Source organism: Taudactylus pleione, unplaced genomic scaffold (genome assembly GCF_031769625.1).
Source record: "Taudactylus pleione unplaced genomic scaffold, aTauple2 ptg000127l, whole genome shotgun sequence".
Classification (NCBI taxonomy): domain Eukaryota; kingdom Metazoa; phylum Chordata; class Amphibia; order Anura; family Myobatrachidae; genus Taudactylus; species Taudactylus pleione.
In genome coordinates, this window is record NW_028284529.1 from 4,912,258 (window position 1) to 4,929,070 (window position 16,813).

The following is a 16,813-nucleotide window of genomic DNA, read 5'->3' on the forward strand; positions in this document are numbered from 1 at the left end:
TTGGGTTCATGATTCATAACTTAGCTTTGAGTAAACCAACACTAAAGGTTTATTTAATTTGATTCAATTTCCTATGTGAAAAAGACAGCCCTTTTATATCTAGCAACTGATTGCAGAACCTTTAGCTGTAAAAGTGATTTTTGTCTCCTAGTTGTGCATCAGTTTTGTCTAATTTCTTCTTGACGGTCTGGGGTATATTTACTAAAGTGCTGTTTTATAGAAGTGGAGTTGTTGCCCATAGCAACCAATCAGATTCTACTTATCATTTATCTGGCACCTTCTGGAAGATAATAGCTAGAATCTAATTGTTATGGGCAACAACTCCACTTCTAAAAACCCACAATTTAGTAAATATACCCTCCTGTTTCTACTTGGTAACACTTGAGGTTTTCCTGACAGTAACTAATAGTTAGTCACCTCACCTTCATACCTTTCTTTGGGTTTAGGTTATTTTCTTGAACCTACTGCCACACAAATACCACTGTGCATAGTGCATCAACATAAAGGCACATGGTAGTCCCAGCGGCAGTAGAGTTTTACATGTGATTACTTAGCCTACTGAAGCAGTTTGATGTGTCTGGCAGGGTTATGTAAGACCTAATACTCTTCTGCAACCTGCTCTGGTGGAAGCACAGGGTGTCCCCGCAGTAAAAGGAAGTCTCAGAGGAAAGACACCCCTCCTCCCAGACAGGTGTTAAAGTAGTCACTACAAAGAGATTATGAAAAGTGGAATTATGTTTTTGTAATGCTGTTGTTGCATATTTATATATTTGCTTCAGTGGGTGGTCCCCCCCTTTTTTATATACATATGTAGTGGTTGTAGTTTGCATTAAATAAAACATTGGGATGTTTGTTTGTTTGTTTGTTTTTTTCTTAAGGGGAGGGCACTAAGGGGAGGGTTATGGTTAGGCACTAACGGGGGAGGGTTAGGTTTAGGCACTGGGGGGAGATTAGGTTTAGGCACCAGGGAGGGAGGGTTAGGTTAGGTATACTCTCCTCGAGCCGCCAGGATGGTATCCTAGTTGGGATACCGGCGTCTGGATTCTAACCGTCGGGATCCCGAACGCCACCATCCCGTACAAAATATATATATATATATATATATATTTTTTTATAACGAGTTTGTCACAATCATTTAGCACATGGTAAATTGCAGCAGCTAATTTAATTCCCCCTCCCCCCCAAATTTCAATATTTCATTCTGTTTGCAATGGGAAATTTAATTACCTCTAGAATTCTGATAAAAATGATAAATCATTATTTTCTCCAGATAATTAGGCTTCCCCCCGCCTTTCAATGAAATGAATGAGTTTGTACAAAATTTGTTGCAATTGTTGAATGCAGCATTTTTTTCATCCGTGCATATTGACATCATACTTGCCTACACTCCCGGAATGGGAATATCGGGCAAGTCTCCCAGTCAGCCTCCACTTGTCCGCATACCTCCGGACCCCTGCGCAGTCCCGCACACACACTCCTGCAGTGGGGGAAGGGGGGTTGTGACCCTGTTTTACAATACCATTAATCTCGGCATTGAGCAGAGGGACGGGACCACGATGATGCGATGACAGTCGCACCCCCTGCTGTGCCCCTTATTCTGGATAATGTCCCTGGCCACACCCCCATATGCAGCGTCATGCCCCCTCCCGCAGTGTAATTATGTACAGCACAACATTCTAATATTGTGCTAACTCTTCATGTACTGAGTGTTGAATGCTCCTGATTTTTAGGGAAAATTATAGATCGCTGCATACTATTATCCTCCAGCCTGTAAAGCTGTGAACAAGCCAGCCAATCCTTTGAACCATCCACATGAATATGCAAGATAATTTTCTTACCTGCCAATAGACTGCACTTTTTAAATAATCTTCATAAAGACCTATAAAAAGCATGTATCAAAGGAACAGTTTGTAAGAAATCGTAAATGTAAAAACATGTATGTGTATAAAGTTTGTTCCCTCTTCTATGTAATGCTTAGGAGGTAGCTGCACTTAGTGGCTTCCACCTATTTTCAATGTATTTCTTTGACTACTCCAGGAAGTCATTTCTTACAATAGGGATTTCTAAGAAATTATTTTCTTTGCAATAGACTCTTATTTTTATTTTTAGAGCTTTTGGTATAAATTTGAATGTTTTGTGCAAGAAGATGCATGAGCAGTCATCACAAAGCTACAGCATGAACATGCAGAATGTCTGCTAAGCTATTGTAACTATACAAAAGATAGGGTTACTGCCTGTTTATTTTCTGATTCCCGGAAGGGGGTGTGGCCATGGGGAGTGACCAAAATTGCAGTAAGGATACAACCATTTTATTTCAGAGCTCACCTCCCTCGTGCACTTTATGCCATCTGAGCCCTCATATGCCATGAGACCACTATGCCGCTTTGTGCCATCAATGACAGGGCCCCCTTATGCCCTATATATGCCATTACAGGTTGGGTCTCCCATATCCAAATATTCCGAAATACGGAATATTCCAAAATACAGAATTTTTTTGGCATGACTGAGATAATGAAACTTTAGATTTTTGATGATTCAATGTACACAAACTTTGTCTAAGGCACAAATTATTAAGAAGATTGTATAAAATTACCTTCAGGCTGTGTATAACGTGTATATGAAACATAACTGAATTTTATGTATTTACACAAACTTTGTTTGAGCCACAAAATTATTGAAAATATTGTATAAAATTACTTGCAGGCTGTGTGTATAAGGTGTATATAACACATAAATGCATTCTGTGTGTATACTTGGGTCCTATTCCCAAGATATTTCATTATGATATGCAAATATTCCAAACTACGGAATATTCCTTATCCAAAATACCCCCGGTCCCAAGCATTTTGGATATGGGAGACCCAACCTGTACTGCCAGAGCCCCCTCATGTATGGGCAGGAAGGGAGTCTGAGGAGGGCGGTTGCTGGGTAAATACGGAACCGAAAGGGCTGTGACTTCTAGGCCCTAATGTTCTACCTGTAGGTGGCACACAGTGCAACATATGTCCCAGCCCTATACTGACTAGGGACCTTTGTGATTGTCCTGCATGGAGCACAAACTGTGGATTATAGGAGACCTATGCTGAGGGGCCCCTGGTTACTGTAGGGACATAACAGTGAGAGAGAGAGGATATCCTGATGCATGAGGTAGCCATACAGTGACATAGTGCCATCAGCAGGAGGCAGCATGCTGCATGTAACAGTACCGGGTTGTTCATTAAATCATTCCATCCGCTGTGCAGCACAGCAGATGGGACGATGCAATGAATGACCCTCGTTAATGCGAAATCGGGCATACATCCTGCACGATCTATATCAGAACGATATATTATATGTCGGATCGAACAGTGTGTACCTAGCTTTAGTTTGTATCTGCTGAAATTCCTCAGGACTGCTGTCTTCCACTTCCTGCTTCTGAAGCAGCGTTATGGTGAAAAATGGTATCCGCGCACATTGGGCCTGATTCAGAGCCGCTCGCGAGTGCACAGCGCTCGCAAGCGGCTCAATGTTTTTCCACTGCGCATGAGCCACGTCCGGCGTGCACATTCGCGAGCCCCGCCGAGCGACTGAACTTCAGTCGCTGCGGGGCTCGCTACAAGACAGGGCGGCTGTCAATGGTGAGTGACAGCTCACCCCGTTTTGTAGGCTGGTAGGGGGGGTGGCTACACAAAAGCAGCGTTTGTGGGAGGACCTACTGACATCACTAGTGCTCTATTAGAGCAGACAGTCCACTCGGGGCTTGCGGCAGCCGAGACCCTATCCCAGGGTCTCGTCGCAAACCCGATGGTTGCGATAATCGTGACGGTCTCCAGTCCGCTGTGGCACCCACAGCTTTGCGAGCGGCCTGGAGACAAAAAAAAAATACACCCACGGACCCTGCAAGCTGCCTGCTGCAACGAGCGGGTCTGAATCAGGGCCATTATGTGCACTGATACCACTTCTGCCCCATGTAGTAATGTGGAGATGTGTGCATAATGACTGGGGCGCTATGCGCCCCCATCATTATCAGAGCTCCTATTCTCAAGATAGGGCGCCAATGTGCAGGCATATGTATGAACGGTCAGTGTCACTAAGCGTTCCGACAGCTGCAGCTACCGTTGCTGTTCCTCCCCGCATTGTCCCTGGCTGCCTGCTTCGACCTCCAGGGATTGTGTGTACAAAAATAGTTATTTAAAAAATAAAAAAAACCTCTGGTGCTGCTGGGGGGAAAAAGACGGGTGCTTGCGCAGACAATGCAGGCACCGGTCACACAGCGCCTCTCCCAGCAACTGCTCATGCGCTACCACACGCACGCAGGGCCTGCTGGGAAACCCACCAGTGGCGCATGCGCAGAAAGAACTTCACTATCGAAGAGGAGAGCCACTGATGGGGGAGCGCAGATCACCAGACAGTTGATTTAGCGCTCTCCCACTTACAAAAAAACCACATCATATATGCGGCCGTTATGAGGACCCGCATCACCGCGATCCGGCAGTGAGGCGGGTCCACACAAGTAATGGCTGAAGCCGTACACAATATATCATCTCCCTCTGTATGTGATGTGTGCATCTCCAAGAAGTAATGCAATGCTGTCTCAGGATGTAACATGACTGTTTTAATTTACTTGCACGGTGTGTTTACCATCTGTTGCTGCTAATTGTTTGTTCTTATTTTTTTCATATAATAAATGCTCTCCTTCCTCAAACAGGTACTGGACAAAAAAATGTTTGCTTAGATTTGTGATGGAGACTTTAGTTGGACTGGGTATAAACACACAGAGGACTGGCTGTGAGCACCCCAGACCTGCTAGTAATTCAGCTGCCTCTGGGTGAGCCTGTTGTGTTGTGGATTGTGAAATTAGATGTAACCACTATGACAAAACATTTAAGGTAGAACCACTATTTTTTTAGGATTGGGGAAAACCAATCACGCCAAAATGAGCACATAATGAATTTCAGATCCTCCAATAAACACAAAGCGCTGTGGAATACAACTCCACTTACAACTGGCAACAAATAACCTACCAGCAGGATAACCATGAAATCATTATACTAGGCTTTGCTATAATTCCATACATATAGAAAGACGTAGTAGTATTCCTACACATACCGTCAGGTGCATAAATATTGGGACATTGACAGAATTTTCATATTTTGGCCTCTATTCACCACCACAATGGCTTTGAAATGAAACAAACAAGATGTTCTTTAACTGCAGACTTTCAGATTTAATTTGAGGGTAATTACATCCAAATCAGGTGAACGGTGTAGAAATTACAACGGTCTCTATATGTGCCTCCCACTTTTTAAGGGGCCAAAAGTAATGGGACTATCAACTCAAAAGCTATTTCATGGACAGGTGTGGGCTATTACCTCGTTATTTCATTATCAATTAAGCAGGTAAAAGGTCTGGAGTTGATTCTAGGTGTGACATTTGCATTTGGAATCAGTTGCTGTCGACTCTCAATATGAGATCCAAAGAGCTGTCACTATCAGTGAAGCAAGCCATCATTAGGCTGAAAAATCAAAACAAACCCATCAGAGAGATAGCAAAAACATTAGGTGTGGCCAAATCAACTGTTTGGAACATTCTTAAAAAGAAAGAAGGCATCGGAGAGCTCAGCAACACCAAAAGACCCGGAAGACCATGGAAAACAACTGTGGTGGATGACAGAAGAATTATTTCCCTGGTGAAGAAAAACCCCTTCACAACAGTTGGCCAAATCAAGAACACTCTCCAGGAGGTAGGTGTATATGTGTTAAAGTCAACAATCAAGAGAAGACTTCACAAGAGTGAATATAGAGGGTTCACCACAAGATGTAAACCATTGGTGAGCCTCAAAAACAGGAAGACCAGATTAGAGTTTGCCAAACATCTAAAAAAAGCCATTACAGTTCTGGAATAACATCCTATGGACAGATGAGACAAAGATCAACTTGTACCAGAGTGATGGGAAGAGAAGAGTACGGAGAAGGAAAGGAACTGCTCATGATCCAAAACATACCACCTCATCAGTGAAGCATAGTGGTGGTAGTGTCATGGCGTGGGCATGTTTGGCTGCCAATGGAACTGGTTCCCTTGTATTTATTGATGATGTGACTGCTGACAAAAGCAGCAGAAGCAGAATGATTTCTGAAGTGTTTTGGGCAATATTATATGCTCATATTCAGTCAAATGCTTCAGAACTCATTGGACGGCGCTTCACAGTGCAGATGGACAATGACCTGAAGCATACTGCAAAAGAAACCAAAGAGTTTATTAAGGCTAAAAAGTGGAATGTTATGCAATGGCCAAGTCAATCCCCTGACCTGAATCCGATTGAGCATGCATTTCACTTGATGAAGACAAAACTGAATGGAAAATGCCCCAAGAACAAGCAGGAACTGAAGACATTTACAGTAGAAGCCTGGCAGAGCATCACCAGGGATGAAACCCAGCGTCTGGTGATGTCTATGCGTTCCAGACATCAGGCTGTAATTGCCTGCAAAGGATTTGCAACAAAGTATTAAAAAGTGAAAGTTAGATTTAGGATTGTTTAGTTTGTCCCATTACTTTTGGCCCCTTAAAAAGTGGGAGGCACATATAGAAACCGTTGTAATTCCTACACCATTCACCTGATTTGGATGTAATTACCCTCAAATTAAATCTGAAAGTCTGCAGTTAAAGCACATCTTGTTTGTTTCATTTCAAAGCCATTATGGTGGGGAATAAAGGCCAAAATATGAAAATTCTGTCAATGTCCCAATATTTATGCACCTGACTGCATTATAATCGGAAATAACTGTGTTAATTAAGTGTGTGCTTGCAAATAATACAGCTAAAGGCCCCCATACATTAGCAATCAATTGTGGCAATTCTGCAACTTGTAATCGATTGTGTATAAAAATCTGCAATGTATGGGCTTCACAGATCGCAGATTGCAACCAAAAAGTGATTGGAACTGTTAAATCTGATTGTTCAACATGTTGGATTTCACAGATGGATTGAGGCAGTAGATTGCTAGTGTATGGAGATGATCAGCAGATTTGCAGACCTTTACCAGTAAAATGATGGGCCTTTCAAGATTGGCAGATCTGTGTTTGCTGCAATCGATCTGCAAATCACTGAAAAAGATCTGTAGTGTATGGGCGCAGATTGCTAGATTGGGCAATAAATCTTCAAATTGTTCAATTGTGGTTTTCAGATTGCTGATGTATGGGCGCCTTAACATTTAATAATTTATTAGAGTTCATCAGTGTGAGTGAGAACACCTGCCCTTATCAACAACAATATTAAAAGATTTCTAATGTGGTTTATCATATTACCAGCTGGTATAGGCATATTGTTCCAATTATAACGAATCAGTGGGACATCCTGGTATATTCATCTCCTCAGTAAATAGGGGCTGCACCCTGCCATTATATAGTACTGCTGTATGTAGAACAAGCTATGGCTTTGATTATATGAGTGAATTTTCTAGTGACAAGATTGTCTGAAAGATTATTATAAATAGTAACAATTCTCCTGTGTGAAGGAAGATGACTGACAGTTTATTTGTTGCATTATGAATGATTTTTTGCTGAATCATAGTAACTTGCAACACACCATAGCTACTATTTAAACAAGCAGAGACAGAGTGCAAGGTAATTTTGGAAGATACATTAATGCCACACATCTTTACAGCCTATAATTTATCAATTTAGATATGGAACATCCTGTTATTATTATATATTTTTGAGTATACCAGTAAAGGCCCCCATACATCAGCAATTGATTGCAGCAATTGTGCAATTTGCAATTGATTGTGTATAAAAATCTTTCCCTTTTTCAATCGATTGCAGAATTGCCACAATAGATTGAAAAAGGGAAAGATTTTTTATACACAATCGATTGCAAATTGCACGATTGCTGCAATCAATTGCTGATGTATGGGGGCCTTTACTCTCAGTGATATAAGATTATACAGATCCAACTATTGAATTTATTTTACGGAGCTATCATAGATTGGCCAATTTAGATAGGCTCCCTTTAAATATACAATCCTGAGTGGTTATTATCTACCCTTAGGGGCATATGTATCAAAGCTTGATGTGAGATATATATCACCAACCAATCAGCTTCTAACTTACATTTTGCAGGCTGTGTTTAAGAAATGATAGTTTGAAGCTGATTGGTTGGTGATATATTTTTCACAATTTTATCTCACATCAAGCTTTGATACATATGCCCCTTACAGTGTACCTTCCACGATATGATATTATTTGATTAAATATGCTTATATATTTACATCAATATACAATGGGATTCACATCACAGGATATTTTATATTTTCCATTATGGAATAAAAGTATACCACAAGTGAATGTTTTTTTTTTTTTTTTAATCACTTTACTTCACACAGATCCAATCAACACTTTGAATCATGATACTTCGCTGGCTTTTTTGATTTAAAACAAATAAAACAAACAAATTAAAAAACAAATTAATAAAAAATAACAAATATTGATAACACTGAATATGAATAAATAGTTGGTTATTTTAGTGATAATAATAAAGGTTATATTTTATTTACTTTGTGTATCTGGACCTCTAATATAATCAAGTGAATCATAAATATTACTCATCCAGTGAAAACCCCATATAGCAATACTACTTCTTCTTTCTATATGTATTGATTGATTTATTCCTGGGTGCACCTCCACCTAATATATAATTGGACAGAATGAGTTCTTTGTAACTCGACATTAAGTGGATTGGAATGGATGAGTGTATAAATGTTTAATATATGAATAACCTGTAGATCTGTGCAGACACACTTTTTTTCTCTTGTGTTTACTATAATTCCACCAGTGTAACAAGCTTTTATTATGTGTAGTAACTTCTATGAAAGAATTACTGACTACTAAAAGCTTGCACGTTTCTCATAGATCTTATATCATAATCTGGTGATGGTCTTTACTGGTTTCCCGCTTCTAGTTTTGTGTCTAAAAGCAATAATAAACAAAAATCTATAATGCAGTAGATAATAGGAGAAAGAAAGTGGATATGTGCGCACAGAAACCCTTGCAGCTGGTAAGTGACACTCAAACAGAGGTATCCCCACACCTCCACCAATATACAACAGCAAAAAAGAAAATAAGTCACATAACCTGCGCTTGGTTACAATTCACAATTAGGGAGAAATATCCCACTAATTATCCCATCAGTCAGCAGAGAACTGAGCAGGGGGTACAGCTGGTAGCCAGTCCCTTTATGGACCTGTAGAAATATGCTCATAGGCACAACAACACAAAGAGGAAGAACAAATGTGCAAATAGTGAAGCACAATATGGACAATTTTAATTAATCACATTAAAATAAAACAATACAAAATAGCAGCATCCATTTGATGGATAGTCCTCAAAAGGCAGAGGTATGTAATTACCAGAAGGCTGAGAGGTGAAAACCTCAAATGAGCGTATAGTGTGTCTCTCCAGCATCAGTCCCGGGCACTTTGCTGGTACGCGATCTTATCCACAGCCGTCAGGATAGGAATAACCTCCGTCAAAATCGGGTATCCACCTTCCCTCACCGACGCGTTTCGACCCCTAACTCGGTGGTCTTTTTCAAGGTGTCCAGGACGTAGAAAATCTATAATGGCTGTCTAGTCCGACAGCTCTGTAAAATTTAGAACTAATTGTAGATTAACGTACATAGGAGAGATGGGGTACTAGAACTGCTTTACTGCATTTGGCACCCTAAAAAAGGCAAGGTATGGATTCCTATTTTGAAAATATGGAATCTTAAAAGCCTGGGATTCTCTTTTTATTGCTTTTGGGTTCATAAAAGTTGAGAAACAGTGGATTTACCAATTCGTGAACCTCACAGAAAATGTTAAATGTATGCACCTATTCATTTATTTACATTTTTAATAACTTGAAAAAAGGGTTAAAAATGCAGATGCACACTCTAAGCCAGAGGTTCCCAAATGCGGTCCTTAAGGCTCCTCAACAGTTCATGTTTTAGAGATATCCATGGCTGAGCACAGGTGATTAAATCAAATTGACCGAGGTACTAATTAAGTCACCTGTGATCAGCCATGGATATCTCTAAAACCTGAACTGTTGGGGAGCCTTGAGGACCGCGTTTGGGAACCTTTGCTCTAAGCCCTAAGAATACTGATTATCAAAATATTATTTTATATGTACATATAACTCCAACAATTAACATGGTTTTATAATAAGGTTCTTAGTACAAAGATGTTTGCCCACCTACCACATCACGTTGAACCTCATCCGGTGGGTCCCTTTCATCCCTAATACTGACACATTATATAAATGTATCTAGGACTTTAATAGTGCCCATTAAATATGTGTACTGCAATGCAATTACCTATTCTAATTACCTGTGGCAGGTAGGAGGAGTCCTAGCCCAGGAGAAGGGGTCTCGCTTTCAGCTTTACCTTAAATACACACACATATGTAGGAAAAATGGGAGGCTGGGCTGCACATTCTAATTGAAATATAAGAGGTGATACCATGCTGAGACCTGTAGTTCTAATGCCGAAAAAAGGGGGAAAAATGCAAATACACACTCTAAGCACTAAGAATACTGATTATCAAAATATATATAATAAACTCCAACAATTAACATGGTTTTATAATAAGATACATAGTACATGTTTGGCCAAATATGTTTGCCCACATACCACGTCATGGTGAACCTCATCAGGTGAGTCCTTGAAATATTGAATACTGATTTTTTTTTATAACTTGTTTAGCAAGAGCGTCATTCATAAAAATATTATCAATATCTATTACATAATACCTACTGTGTCAGTTTAGCACACAGGTTCTCAAACTCTGTCCTCAGGACCCCAAACAGTGCATGTTTTACAGGTCTCCTTACAGAATCACTAGTGAAATAATTAGCTCCACCTGTGGACCTTCTAAAATGTGTCAGTGAATAATGATTACACATGTGCTCCTGCTGAGTGACCTGGAAAACGTGAACTATGTGGGGTTCTGAGGACCGAGTTTGAGAACCACTGGTCTAGCACAAGCACAGTAGAGTGCTAGAGGTAGGACTCCTCCCTCCGTCTCCTCACAGCTCTTACAGGCTTCCTGACAGGCACATACTCCTTTTCTCTCCCCAGCACTAAACAAATGTAAGTAGGACTGTTCCCTCCTGCCAGCACCTGGAGCCCGTGCCCACCCTATCCCCACCATGTGACTCCCAATCACACGCACAGCCCTCCTGCAAGTCCCACCCATCTGAGAGAGAGAGAGAGAGAGAGAGAGAGGGACAGTGGGGCAGACAGAAATCAAAAAGCAAGACAGACTGGGGGAGATGACAAACACAGGTGCTGAAGATAGAGAAATGGGATAGCGAAGAGAGAGAGACCAGTGGGAGAGTGTGACAGAGATGAGAGAGAGCGAGGAGATAATAAAAGAGAGAGACATGGGGAGTGAACTGGGGAGGGGGAGATGGGAAGGATAAGGGGAAAAAAAGCCCTGCAATGCTGAGCATTTGACCCAGCAAATGCCAGGTCCATATTACTAGTTTATATATTGGGCTACTTTTATACTTAGGGGGGAATTTCTTAGACCCGACAGGCGATATTCAATTGTTTTGCAGATGGTGTGAGTGTCGCCCATTACTTATCGGGTTTAGACGCTCCCAAAAGACCAACTTTTCACGTATTTCTACTCGCCACCTCAAGAGGGTATGAGCAGAAACAATGGTCGCCCGTGGCACTCGCTCCCTTTAGCGTAAACAATTGAATAGATCCAAGTCACTTTAGACTGGAGACTGCATGCCCAAAAACAATTGAATTATTACTCGCCTTCCTGTTCACCCGAATGAGTTGTCTGTGTCCTGGAGTGGGGAGAAGACTAGTCCATTATCCCTGTGGTGCCTCATGCTCATGCCAGTGTGAGTGATGGCACCCTACACATAGCAGTGTGTTAATGTGGGCAGACTCAGTTTATGTACTACATAAACTTTCAGTTGCCCAGGCAAAAAGGATGTATTTTCATCTACTAAGTTTTTATGCAACAAAAATAAGTTATTTGAAAGTATATTGGGAGGATGAAGTGATAATTCATTATAATGTGTAAATACTCTTAATTGAAACTTTAAATTTATTATTGGTCATATTCATAAGTCAGTGATGTGGCTCTTATTTTGGAGTATATGTAGATAAGTGAACCAAGCTGTTGCTGCTTATACAGTGCCTGCGTTTTCACAAAAAGGGCCTGATACACATTTGACTGCAACTCAGCCGCAGATGTCCACACTTTTTGTGCACAGAATAAATGTTTGCTGTATGCAGAGTTGTACACCTCTTTGCAAGCATCATCAGTGTGCAAGAGACCATGCCTGGAAATGTGTGCATTGGTGCACCCTATCTGATCTTTGCCTACATGAGAACGCCCCATTACATCCCAGCCACATACCTCCGGTCACAAGTGGAGATTATAGAAACATGTGTATGACACAAATACCTGTAGTTATGTATGCTTGGCTCTGGCTGTGAGTTGACAACACTGCAATAAGAGACAGAACTGCTCCATGCAAAACATATTGTATATGTAATTTATTGCGATTTTGCAAACAATAATCCTTGTTTGTTTTTCTTTTTAAGCCATCAGATGCCTTGATTCTGGGAAAGATTAAAAATGTTGAATGTGTGCTGCTTGCAAGGTAACTTTCATTGTTCATAAGCTACATAAAAAATTAATTTTTCCTCTGGCGTTTATCTGGGCAATTTTGTATAGTGATGTATATTTATTCTTCGTTCCTCCATGGCAGCCATTATGTCGGGTTATGGACCCATCCTCCTAGTTTTAGACTGGAAGCCTTCCAAGGAACCGCACACCTTTTGTATATATCCCAGCTCCTCCTCTTCCCCCTTTCTGTTTTTCTTCCTGTCTCCTAGAAAGCCTGGTGTAGGGAAGTTTTGTTATCTTTTGATCCATAGAACCATATGCTTTCCATGCCTCATGGAGCCGCAGTCTGTGGCATGGAAAGCATCCTGGGGATATCACTCTGAAGGCCTGATTCAGAGGAGCTCGCAAAAAGTGAGCGCGCGCTCTGAATCAGGGCGGGCGCTGGTTGTTATAGTTGTGGCCTCCTGGCCGCTTGCATAGCTGTGGGTGACCACCCACACCTATTGTGAGCGGCCAGGATGAGGGTCGCGATGGTCAAGACCATCGAGCTTGCGACGAGACCCTTGTGGTAGGGTCTCGTGGTCGCAAGCCCCAGAGAGCTTCTGGCTCTAATAGAGCCGGAAGCTTTCTCACTGACATCACTGGTGATGTCAGTGGGGCCGCCCTCAAATGGCAGGCGTTCGTTTGTGAAGCCACCCCCCGGCCATGCCTACAAAACGGGGCGAGCTGTCGATCAACATCAACAGCCGCCCCTTTTGTAGTGAGCCACGGAGCGAGTGCTTTTTGCGCTCGCTCCGGGGCTCGCACACGCACAATGGGCCACCATCGACCCGCTTACGAGCGCTATGCACTTGCAAGCGGGTCTGAATCAGGGCCTGAGTGTTTGAAGGCTGGGTGCGCGGCAGCTACGGCCAGTCAGAGTCACCGGTCAACCCAGTGAGCTCCGGAGAACTCGAGTCAGAAACCGTCCCCATACTAAGCCGGAGGGGATGTATGAAGCAGCTAGACCAGGATGCCTTGAGGGCGGTCTACGAGACCTTAAAAATGACCTAGCATCGGGGAAAAGGAGCTGCCTTTGGCCCTCCGTTTGTACTAGGCACTGTTGCATTGCCTGATACTGCTTTTTGTGGATACAGCCAAGAGAGTGTCTGCCCTCCTATAGGGCGATTCAATTGTTGCGTGGGCAGTGACAATTAATAAGCGCCCAGTTTTGCAGTTACATTTTTCTGGGTGCTCGTTAATTATCGCTCTATTAGACCAGGTTTAAGCCCGTATTCTATTAGTTTTGCGACCGCGATACTTTTTTGATTCAGTTTTCCTTTGGGGGGCTGTCCCAAGGGTGCTGAGTGGTTTCCCCACCTTTGCACCCCAAAATAGCAATTTTGCACTTTATTTTCTCCACCTATGAAGAAAAAAAAAGTGCAAATCTTTTTTGCCTATTACATTGCATTTTCGCGTACGTGAAAAGCGAATGGAATTGAATACGAAGAAAAGTCGCAATCAGCAATTTTTTTTGCGGATCTCGGCTTTTCGTTTCTAATTGAATACGGGCTCTAGATGTGTAAAACTGATTATTATATATTTGCAGCGGCCGAGAGTGCATGCGCACATTGTGTTCCTTGCTGAATCGGGCCCAAAGTCCCCAATCTATGGATCTGCCCTTTTCAAAGCAATACGAATGGCACTTCTATGTACTGCGATTCTTTCTTTGAACATGCATTCTGTTTTCCCTACTTAGCATTTACTGTACGGGCATGTAATTGGGTATACCACATATATTGTAGTTACAAAGTGGGTAATCTTCAAAGGTTTCCCCAAGTGGGGATGAAAGAATGTATCACCACTCTGCATTTATCTACATGTTGTGCAATTAGTACATCGGTAGCAACCGTAAGAAACCCCTTCACGGTATCAGGGAATCTGTTAGTAACATCTGTCTTCACCAATAAATCTTTAAAGGTGTTGCCTATTTGATAATGATGTACTGGCCTCTGGGAAATCAGAGGAATTAGTAAAAAAACAGACTAGACCGGACAACAGAGTTACTCCAATCCTTACTGGATCATGAATTAGAAAAATATCCAACTAACACCAGTACGGCACAAATAGTTTATAGGCACACAGGCAAATACTTTAAAAACATGCAATCACACTCTTTGTGCAAGTCTGTGATAGTAGCCAGCTGTGCACAGAGCTTCTTCTACTGTGTATGGTATATTCAACTATAGATATTGTTCCATGAGCGAGATGTGAATGAGAAAACTACATGCCATATGTTTAGGTGCAGTCCAAAAATATTGCCTCCTATACTACTAGGTACAGCTGGAACAATCCACAAAGATGTCTCTGACTTGGTGGAAAACAGGTCAACTTCGCTGTCACAGCCACAGTACCTGATATATACAACAGATGCAAGTGCGACAGGATGGGGGTCACATCTGTTACAGCACGTAGTACAAGGATGTTGGACCCCCCCCCAAGAGAGAGCGCTTTCTTAAACCTGCAAGAAATGAAAGCACTATGGACAGCAGTAAGTCATCCTCTGGACCACTTTGAGAGCGCTCACCTGAAAGTGTTCCCAAACAACTTGGCAGTGGTGGCCTACTTGACTGCCAGGGCGGTACCAAAAGCTAGCTTCTAATGAACAAAAGTAACAGGATCAGTGCATGGGCTGAAAGGGGTTGAGTATGGGATCCCAGTGGTCGGGATGCTGGCAGTCCGATTACCGACAGCGACATCCGACAGAATCCCTGCAGGTTAGGGTTAACCCCTAGCCCTCCCCCTAACTCTGACCTACCTTTCCAGAAGCCTAACCCTAACCGTCCCTCCCTGCAGCCTAACCCTCATATTTACCAGCCGGGATTGCAGGTGCCTGGATGCTGGTGCCAGCATTCTCACACCTGACGGGACTCCGGCACCAGGATGCTGAACGTCGGCGTTCTGTGCGCTGGGATCTCAACTACATCCCGGCAAAAATACACCTGAATTCCCTATCAGCACGCCAGGTGCCAGATAGAGAAATATAACAGCAGACTTTTACAGCAGAAAGCATGTCCCTCTGGGAAAATGGGAGCTGAATACACAAGTTTTCCAGGTCATAGTAAAAAGATAGGCCTGTTGTTAACACGCCTGAGTACAAATTTAAAAACTAATTCAGTCTTTGCTGAAAGTAATATCCTCATTCCATCTGAATTGGGAAATCACGCTACCATCTTTTTTTCCCCTCAACCTAAGGATGACAAAAAGGAAAAAAAAAATGCTTATGTTAGATCTTGTCAGAGCAATATCGAACTGCTAACTATCTAGTCAGAGTGAAAGAATTTCTGGAAATAAAGAGCTTGTTGGTTCTTCCAGCAGGAATAAAGAAAGTTTGTGTACCAATTAAACAGACCATCAGAAGATGGATTAGAAAATGAATTGCCTTTGTTATCAGAAAGAAGGGCATAAGGTACCTTAAGACTTGCTTGACCAGGGCAGTATCGACATCATGAGTTGATAAAAGCTCAGGCATCGGTAAAGACATCTGTACAGCACCAGCTTGGTCCTCTATACATACATTCTCAAATCACTATGCTTCAAATATTTTGGATGCCCACTTGGAAGTCAGGTTCTTCAAGGAGCAGTTTTTTTTTTTTTTTTAAATAAATTGCACTGGTATAAGTATATATCTTGAAGTCTTGAGTATTTATTGTCACTCCCTGTATTCTGCTTTGGTATATCCCAACGTAATGGCTGCTATGGAGGAAAGAATAATATAATAAAGGATTATACCAATAATTCTGTTTCTTCAAGAGACTCCATGGCAGCCTATAGAATCCCCCGAATTGTGCTTTTTCCAGGAATTGAGTACTGGGAGACACAAAAAGACAAGGGGGAAGAGGAGGAGCTAGGATATATACACCAGGTGGGCAGTCTCTTGGAAAAAGCTTTTTAGTCTAAACCTAGGAGGATGAGTCCATAACACAGCATAATGGCTGACATGGAGTCTCTCGAAGAAACATAATTATCGGTGAGTATAATCCGTAATTTTCAACCCTATGGGCAATTTTGTATAATTAATATTTCAACCCTATTGGCAATTTTCAGTAATATTTGTGTGTTTAGAACAGCTTCTCTCTCAAAGTTTGAACTATATGGGAATGGAATAAGATGGTTCTGCCGCTGATTCTGTAGCCATTGTGGTTCCACAAATATACAGTAGTTCC

The 16,813-nt window shown here is 41.9% G+C and overlaps 1 protein-coding gene across 2 annotated transcripts in view; it reads left to right on the plus strand.

Moving 5' to 3' along the window:
* The window catches only part of MTAP (methylthioadenosine phosphorylase), a 92,292-nt gene that overhangs the window by 10,338 nt on the left and 65,141 nt on the right, over window positions 1–16,813 (plus strand). Inside the window, exon 3 of one of the 2 annotated variants that reach the window (XM_088472643.1) lies at window positions 12,584–12,642. The exons of the other annotated variant lie outside the window; for it this stretch is intronic. Coding sequence (XP_088328769.1) covers window positions 12,584–12,642 — 59 coding nt within the window. The remainder of the gene's footprint in view (window positions 1–12,583; window positions 12,643–16,813) is intronic. 2 annotated transcript variants of the gene reach the window in all.